This window comes from Tympanuchus pallidicinctus, unplaced genomic scaffold (assembly GCF_026119805.1).
Source record: "Tympanuchus pallidicinctus isolate F22 unplaced genomic scaffold, pur_lepc_1.0 scaffold6, whole genome shotgun sequence".
NCBI classification, from domain to species: domain Eukaryota; kingdom Metazoa; phylum Chordata; class Aves; order Galliformes; family Phasianidae; genus Tympanuchus; species Tympanuchus pallidicinctus.
The window spans coordinates 353527-361757 of NW_026294780.1; the positions used below are offsets into that span (position 1 = coordinate 353527).

General features: G+C 45.0%; 1 protein-coding gene across 1 annotated transcript; it reads right to left on the reverse strand.

Moving 5' to 3' along the window:
* Positions 1–5853: 5853 nt before the first annotated feature.
* Positions 5854–7484, reverse strand: TMSB4X (thymosin beta 4 X-linked). Its single transcript, XM_052664684.1, has 3 exons — positions 7364–7484; positions 6606–6719; positions 5854–6334 (listed from the first exon to the last, which is right to left on the reverse strand). The coding sequence occupies exons 2-3, from the start codon at positions 6703–6705 to the stop codon at positions 6300–6302; spliced, it is 135 nt and encodes a 44-aa protein (XP_052520644.1). The 5' UTR covers positions 6706–6719; positions 7364–7484; the 3' UTR covers positions 5854–6299.
* Positions 7485–8231: the final 747 nt, after the last annotated feature.

The following is an 8231-nucleotide window of genomic DNA, read 5'->3' on the forward strand; positions in this document are numbered from 1 at the left end:
CTGTGTTCAAGTCATGTTTTTGTATATGGGCAGGTTTACCCCATTCTTAGGACTTGTAAAAGCTGTACACCCAGCCAAGCTGGGCATGGATTAGTAAGGTTATGGCTGATCTTTACTCCTACATAGTAGTAAAAGGGCTCAACTGTTTACAAGTTGGCTGAAACTTAATCAATAGTTTCATTGATTGCAAACTCCCTATGAAAAAAAGCCATATTGCCAGTGCACAAAATATGGAATATATTTTTCTAGTAGGTTCCTTGAAATATATTTTTCAGAAGAAGATGCAGGATTAAGACTGGAAACCACAAATTAATTAGAAAAAAGCTTTTTTTTTTTTTTTTTTTTTTTTTTTTTGCCAGTTTCTTCCAATTCAACTACCCCTTTCCTCTTACAAAGTTTTATTTCCACTACTATTCTTCTTTAAAGATATTACATTTAAAAAAAAAAAAGTTCTCCATGTTCCTTCTGACACCAGAGTGGCAAAGAAATCCTGGTGACATCCACAGTCACCTACTGAACTCTAGACTGGTCAGCAAGAGCATAGGATGGGCACCACAAAGGGCACACAGAGGCAAAGAACACATCGAAGATAAAGGCTCAGGACAAGAGCCCATGGCACCTAAATCCAAAAGCATAAGAGCCAGCACCAGCCCCAAGATGAGCTGGAGTTGGCCTGGATTTGAACAACAGCTTGCAAACCGTCATGCCATGAAATGAAGTGACAGGGAAGCTGAAGAGCATATTAGAATAAAAGGCTTGGCTGCTCTGGACAGTGTCCTGGGGATGCCCTCTGGGAGAGCACACTGTGGTATTGCCACCAGCATGCTTTGCAGGGTGACACTGTGTGTGACTGCCCACATGGTTCCTCTTTACAAGGACTCCAAATACAGCAAATAAAGCTGCTGCAAGCCCAGAGGGTGCTCCACACATCAAAGGTAGTTTCTTCTTTTGGATCTGATTTCACCAGGTCTGCGTTCAGGAGTCAGCTCTGTTAGCACAGGAACCGTTCCATCACCGTGCACATCTTCATATCCCTGGTTTTATGACAGGCACCAAGGAGTTACCTCAATGCCATGAAAAAATAATAGTGAACAAGTCTGAACAGCTATCCTCTTAACCAGCTTTCCTGGACGTCAAGGCCTAAACCATATCTTCTTTTTATTGCCTGAATTTTATTTGGACACATCCTTCATGAGTGGTGGAATCACACATATGACAACCTGGAAATGACTTAGAGAAGGTTTCTTTCTATTTTTCTGCCTGGTTTAAACCTTGTTTTGATCATTCTAACTCTGTAGTCTCAGAGATGACCATAAAATCCTTTAAGGCTGACCTAGAATTAGCTTTCATTCATAGTGTTGTCTGATTCCAAATTAGGATCTTTTGGAGTGGTAAGCAAGTACTGCGAGCCCTTTGCCAAAAAGTTGCAATTTCCATCCCTAAGGAAATGTCATGCCCCATCAGACCTCATCACATGCATAATCCTGACTGCTATTCTCAGTTCACTGTGGGTCAGCCTCCTTTCTGAGAGGCAATGCCCAGTTTAGGGAAAGGAGGGGGAATATCTCTCTGTTGGCTCAATTTTCTCTCAGAGGCCAGATGACACAGTGCAGGTGAGGTGAACCAAGATGCATGAAAAATTAATCTAGCCAGTGATTTCTCAAGTTATAATGTAGCTCCAAAATTTTCAACATCATATTGCAACAAAATCTAGCTACGCAGAAGTCCTTAAAAATAAATTCCACAGCTGTAAGTGATAGCTCAAAGAAATATTTCTGTTTCAAAATAAAATACGACCAAAGTAAAATATGCCATGTTATCTATGGTTAGCTATCATGAGGAAAGAAAACTCTGCTAGAGGAAATCGAACATAAACTAGTACTTATGAAAACTTATAAAAACCTTAGGTGAGATTTGAGCCGTCTGAGAGCCTGATTTTGTCCTTTAAGTCTAGCAGGAAGTTGATTGCAGTGAGTTCAGCTCTCTTATTTTAGAGAACTGAATGCTGCTGCTCCAGCTTCAAAACACCAGAAAATACTAGGGATAAATAAATTATTATTATGATAAATATTACAGAATATGAAAATGCATTCCTTTTCTTGTTTCTCTCTCTCTTTTCTTTTTTCTTAATTTTCCAGCACATCTGTAGCCATTTTGTGAGCATACTGAAAATTCATAATTATTATGCAAACAAAGGTCACTGCAAAGGTCTATTGATCAAACATGTTATGTTTACAAAGCCATATGAGATTGTTTTTCAAGCCCTGGGCCCTATGCCAAAGATAGGTCGATGGTTGGACTAGATGATCTTGGTTGTCTTTTCCAACCTTAATGATTCTATGATTCTGTGTGAAATGATTACAGTGGGAAAACTTCCTTCATCACCAAGAAGTCTTTGATCAACATAGTGATGCATTTTTTGTTCAAGGCACTCTTCTGATTGAAAGCATTGTGAACATTTGGGGACAATTCAAATGCTGGAAACGTTTAATTTAAAGTGAATACATTCATTCATTTGCAAAATACTTGTGAATGAAAAATTGATGTTAGGTAAAGGATAAATCCAAAGCTATCAGAAAATCTGGAGCCATAGGATTTCTGAAGTTAAAATTATAATAATTAAAAAAGATGTGGTTTTTACAGTCTCACCTTGCTATTCTTTCCTTATAGTGGCCTGAAAAAAATGCTATAGATTTTACTGTGTTTTGCAATCAGAATCCTTTCATTGTGAGGGAGCAGTGGTTGGAGACTCTCCCAGTTGCCAATTCTCATTACATTGCATGGATCTCATCATGCTTGACAGCTTTCATAAAGCCAAGGCTCCAGGAGACTGAAAAATCTCCCGAGAACCTCAGCTTTTGATTACAAGGAAAAAAGGAATATCTTAGTCCTCGTGATTGGGGAAGCAAGATAAAAAAATGTATCTTCGCAGTTCTCCCAACATGCTGAAAGCTTATTAACCCGAAGGCAAAATAATCATCTCTCAGAACCCACAATGAAAAAAAAGTGTCTTTTTTCTAGGCAGGAAGAAGAAAAAGTCAGAGAGGAGTCTGACATCATTTTAAAACCTGGTAAAAGCACTGCTGAAATTCAAGCCATGAACGTGAACTGCTCTGCTGAAAACAGAAGAATGAGCCCTTTCTTGGCAGAAGTCACAGAATTTTGAAAGAGGGGCATAGTAAAGAACAGGGCTTTTTAAGAAATCATATCACAGGGACAATAGCAAATTAATCTGTCAGACAGTGTGCAAATAATAGTGAGATACCGCCTGGAATTGCCTGTCTACAAATTAACAAAATAGCCCCTTTTTATTTACAATTCAGCCACCCTGCCTGTTGAATTGAAAATGCACAAAGCTGCCACATCAAATGATCCGATGGCGGGCGGCTCTCCCAGCCCATCATAGGTTGCTTTGCATAGTCATCCTACTGCCGACCAACGAATAAGCAGCTGCTACATTTTTTATGTCTTCACACCCCTTTTGGTGCTGGCCCTATGGAATCGTTGCACTGCACACTGCATTCTCAGTGTGTTCGATATGATGCGTGCACTGGCGCATAGCTCTGTATTAATGGAATTGTTTCCTTCAGCAGCTGTATGCAGCAGCCGCATGTGATACAATACACAATGGGAACTGCTCGTTTCTACACTGTTTCTAGGGAAGTAAAGGGTTACTAGGGGGAAGTGTGTTTTATCACACATTCAGCACTGCACAAAAATAGTCTAGAAGACCAAAATGCTTGCGTTAAAGTCTCGACATTTCTTTAATTAATTTTAGTACCACAGGGATCTATTTTGGATACTGTTAGTATCTGCTGTCTGTGCAATGTATGCAGAGTTAATAGTATCTTTGGAGGTTCAGGAAACAGAAAATCGCTCCTCAGCTGCAGGGCAAAGAGCAGCCTGGTGCTGGGGGCGGGGAGCACATCAGCCTGGGACTCGCAGGGCTAGAGAATGAGACTGCACGGCTGCTGAGATCAGAAAGCAGACACGCTTTTCTCTTTCAAATGACTCCTTTTCATGACCAACCTACCTGCGCAGAACCTGGAGAGCATTGGCCACCTCCTCTGAAGCTGAGAAGAGCTGAACAAGGCTAAGGAACATGGCTTAGTAATTAGCAACCTTGTTGATTCTACAATTCTGATTGCTCCAGCCACCCCTGAATTTGACCACATAGTGGCTGGTGGTACCCTTTGGCCACCCCTGTCATTTTAATATTCACACCTGAAAATCTCCCACCTTGTTATCCAGCCACACCAATCTACAGCACACACTTTCATTCACTCACCCAGAGCTATGCGTATCTACTGCTTTTCCTCTTTTGGAAATGTGCTGCTTTGGTTTCCTTCGCATAGGTGAATCCGCAGTGAGTGAGTGCTTGCCGCTATTGAGCACGTACAGCCTGTGCCGTATGCTTCTGAGGTTAGTCATGCTATTTCCTGTGCTACCTGATTACCATCAGTAGCTGCATGTTGACCGTTTAATTGACTTTTCAGAAACTCAACTTAGAAGTTTCCTGTGCCTTCCCCACTGTACACAGGGAATAAAAGCTTAATACATTTACCATCACAAGAAATGGTTTGCTTTTTTTCCTCAGCTCATCCGCTTGAACTACTGTGAGCTCCCTACGCCATCAGATCTTCAAAATCTTCCCATGGACTGCATGAAAACTTCTCAGGCCTGAATCTCAGCTTACCACCAAACACACGGTTCTGAAATTTCTCTGTCGTTGGGGCTGGGACTGCACATACACAGGACTCCAGGGCTGCTCCCTCCACCATACACCATTCCTCACTCAAGGACAAAGCTGGTTGCTCTGCTTAGATCCCCACATTTATGCCACCTCCTTAAACATACCATCAGCAGCCTTAGCGAACCCAAACTTAACTCAGTGTTGCTTTATAGGAAATAGTTGAAACAAACACAGGCTGAGCCTGAGGAGACAACCAAGGCACTCCAGAATCGTGCTCACCACACTGCTGCAGGCCTGACATCTTTGTCCTTTATGGGCTGTATCATGACTACTCCCACTAACCTCTCTGTGAGAGTGTGAGAGATTTTACCCACTGTTATTTGAGGTAAAAACAAACAAAAATTATCCCAGGACTGAATGAACCACCATAAACCAGTGATGTGTAGGGCTGCTAGTCCAACAGATGGAATGTATCATAATCTGATTTTAAGTTACTTTTGCGCACAAATGATTAATTTTCAATTAATTAGGAGGAAGCTGTAATTTTATATTCTTCTGTATCAATTCTTAGGATCAAATAGCCATTAAAAGAACATAGAAGAGTTTAAAGCACCATCAACATTTTAGTAAAATGATTTTAGTTGGCATAGGACACCACCCACTACAACAGCTTTAGAATATTAAATAGCTAACAGTCTTGGAACGAAAATTTATTACATACTGTTAAGCAGAATGAGTCCTATTTATTAAACCTGCTATCAATTCATACAACTGAGATTGATTCTGTGCAGCAATACAGAAAGGTTCTTAGCAACAGTGCTACGCTATGGGTGGGGCAAGGAAAAAAAAAAAAAAAAAAAAAAAGAAATTAACCAAATTTTTTGCTTTTCAACAAATCTCTACATAAATATTAAAGTCGTATTTAAAGTGATGTACTCACATGATAACCAATTTTAAGACATGCAGTGTTTAAATGTGATGCTCTAAGAGCGAGCTTCAAGGGACGCAAACACATCTATTGCTGAGAGCACGTCTCAAAACCTGAGTATGGCGATGGAGGTTTGGATCATCTCCAGAGGCTTCCTAGCATCCTCAGCACCGGCTCTTACGCTTCACATTCCTTTGATACGCTTCTCCAGACAGAGGACAGAAATACCATCCAGGTTTTAAAACATTTTATTTGCATATTAAAAAAATTGTGCATTCCAATAATTAAAATCATTTGAACCAAAAAAAAAAAAAAAAAAAAAAAAAAAAAAAATGGCACTCGATTAACTGCATTTTACAGCTCGCAGGACCTTGGTACAGCTTTGCATTTATTCGTGTGTTACTCTAGTTACTGTAGTCCCACCCAAGTTCTTCTTCCATCAACATGCAAGCTCTTTCATGCCACCAGGACCAAAGCCAGACAGGCAGAGGGAAAGGCAGCGCCTTCATTCATTGTCAGTAGTTCTCTCTATTCTTTTGATGTGAAAGGGGCAGTACAGTCATTTTTAAACTTTATCCAACCTCTTTGCATTTTACAAAGTTAAACAGCTAAAAGAAGTAAAATAAGAAGGCAATGCTTGTGGAATGTACAGTGCATAATTTGGAAGGGCAGATTTCATTACGATTCACCCGCTTGCTTCTCCTGTTCAATCGCTACAAAGGGAAAAAAAAAAAAAAGAAAAAATTTGTTTTTTAAAAAAAGGAGAAATAAGGATCAAAAAGCCTCAAACGCGCATCCAAAGCACTACGTGTACGAATTGTAAGCACGGATGTGCCACAAAGGAGGCACCGAGCGTTGTGCCGGCTGCGAGCTGCAGCCCCGCCACCCCCTGGCCCCGCCGCCCCTCTTTGTCTCCTCCCGCCTCGTCCCCTCCCGCCCATCGCCCTCCCTCCCCCCCCACCCCCTCCCGTCCCCTACACTCACTTTCTTTTGAAGGCAGCGGGTTTTTCTCTTGCGTCTCTGTCTTCTTCAGTTTGGACTTGTCAAATTTTTCGATCTCGGCCATGTCGGGCTTGTCGGACATGTTGGCAGGTGGCTCTGAGCGCACAACGGGAGGGAACAGCCCGTTATCCCAGGCACAGCTCCCGGCCCCCCCCCCCCCCGCACACTCCCACACCCCCCGGCAGCAGAGCGGCCGCGCCCGCCGCATCAAGGCGGCAGCGACGCCGCACGGTGGCTCCGACTGCAGCGGGGCTCCGCCTCGGGAGCCGAAAACTCCACGCACGCCGAAATCACGGCGGGTAATTAAATATATATACATACATGTATATACATATATACACATGTAATTATTTATTTTTTAAGGGAAAAAGCCGGAATTTCATCCAGCATCTGAGCCCACAACCCGGTGGCAGCCCTCAATATGTGCACTCACAATAGAGGGGCAGCGCCCGCATTTTCACCCCGATGAAAAAAAAAAAAAAAAAAGAAACAAAATTAAAAAAAAAAGAAAAATATTTCAAACCGAAGCACCCGGCCGGCAACAAAGCCGCCCTCCAGCTCCCGCTCCCGGCCGGCCGCCGCCCCACAGCTCTCAGACAATAGCCCCCCCTCACCCCCCCCAAGACAATAACCCGCCCGCCCGCCCCCCCTGGGCCAACATGCCCCCACCCTGGCCCTGCCCTCATCCCCCCTGCCTCGGGGGGCACCGGGCGGACCCGCGCTGGGGCCGGCGGACCCACCGGTGTCGCCGCGCGGTGATGCTCAGCCCTGCCGCTCGCTGCTGCCGCCGCTCCGCACACCAATGTACAGAGGGCTCGCTGGCGGGGCGGTTTTATCCCCGCGCCTATGCAAATCGCACGGTGATGTCACACTTCTTTTTTTTTTTTTTTTTTTTTGCCGCTTTCCGCCCTTTTCTGTGTCTCTCTTTTTTTTTTTTTTTTTAACTCCTTCCCCACTCACCCGCTTCCTCCTTCCCCCCCCTTCTCCGCCCAACCCTCCCTCTCCCCGCTCACACAGCTACAGGCACACACACACATACGCACACGCACACCCCAAAACCGCCCTGGCCCGATGGAGGCGCCCTGGGGGGCTGTCGCGGATCCCGGCCTCCTCCCCCCACCGCCACAGAGACTCGGAGCGGGACGCGTCTGGGGCGGGGACGTGAGGCTCCCGGGCAGGGACAGGGTATGGGGCAGGGGCAAAGCGGGCAGCGGCCGTGCTGTAGGTTTTGCGGTGCTTTTGCCCCTTTCCTTCCCGTTGAGCAATGTCAGCCGGCCGGTTGCGTTACGCGGATTTCCTCATTTCGAAGGAAAACAAGAAACCCTCCGGGCTTTAAGAGCTGCGGGTACTTCCCCCTCTCTCCCCGACCTCCTTTGCAACCGCGCCACAAGGGAAAGAATAAAGCCCATCGCTGCCCTTGCAGCCCTGCCGCAAAGGAGAGCCGTGCCTCTCCACGCCAGCCCCGCAGACAATGGACCCGGCCGCTGCGTGGCCGCTCCCGGGCTGCTGCCAGGGCACCGCGCCGTGAACGTGGGTCCAGTCCCTCCCCGCGCAGCAGCATCCGCTTTCCTCATCGGCATGCCGGCAGCGGGTCCCCAACAGCCTTAA

Bases quoted from the DNA above. Each gene is read 5' to 3' on its own strand.
- TMSB4X (XM_052664684.1), bottom strand. From the start codon at position 6,705: ATGTCCGACAAGCCCGACATGGCCGAGATCGAAAAATTTGACAAGTCC. The intron at 6,335-6,605 runs GTGAGTGTAGGG...TTCCCTTTGTAG, and splicing joins CCCGCTGCCTTCAAAAGAAA to CGATTGAACAGGAGAAGCAA.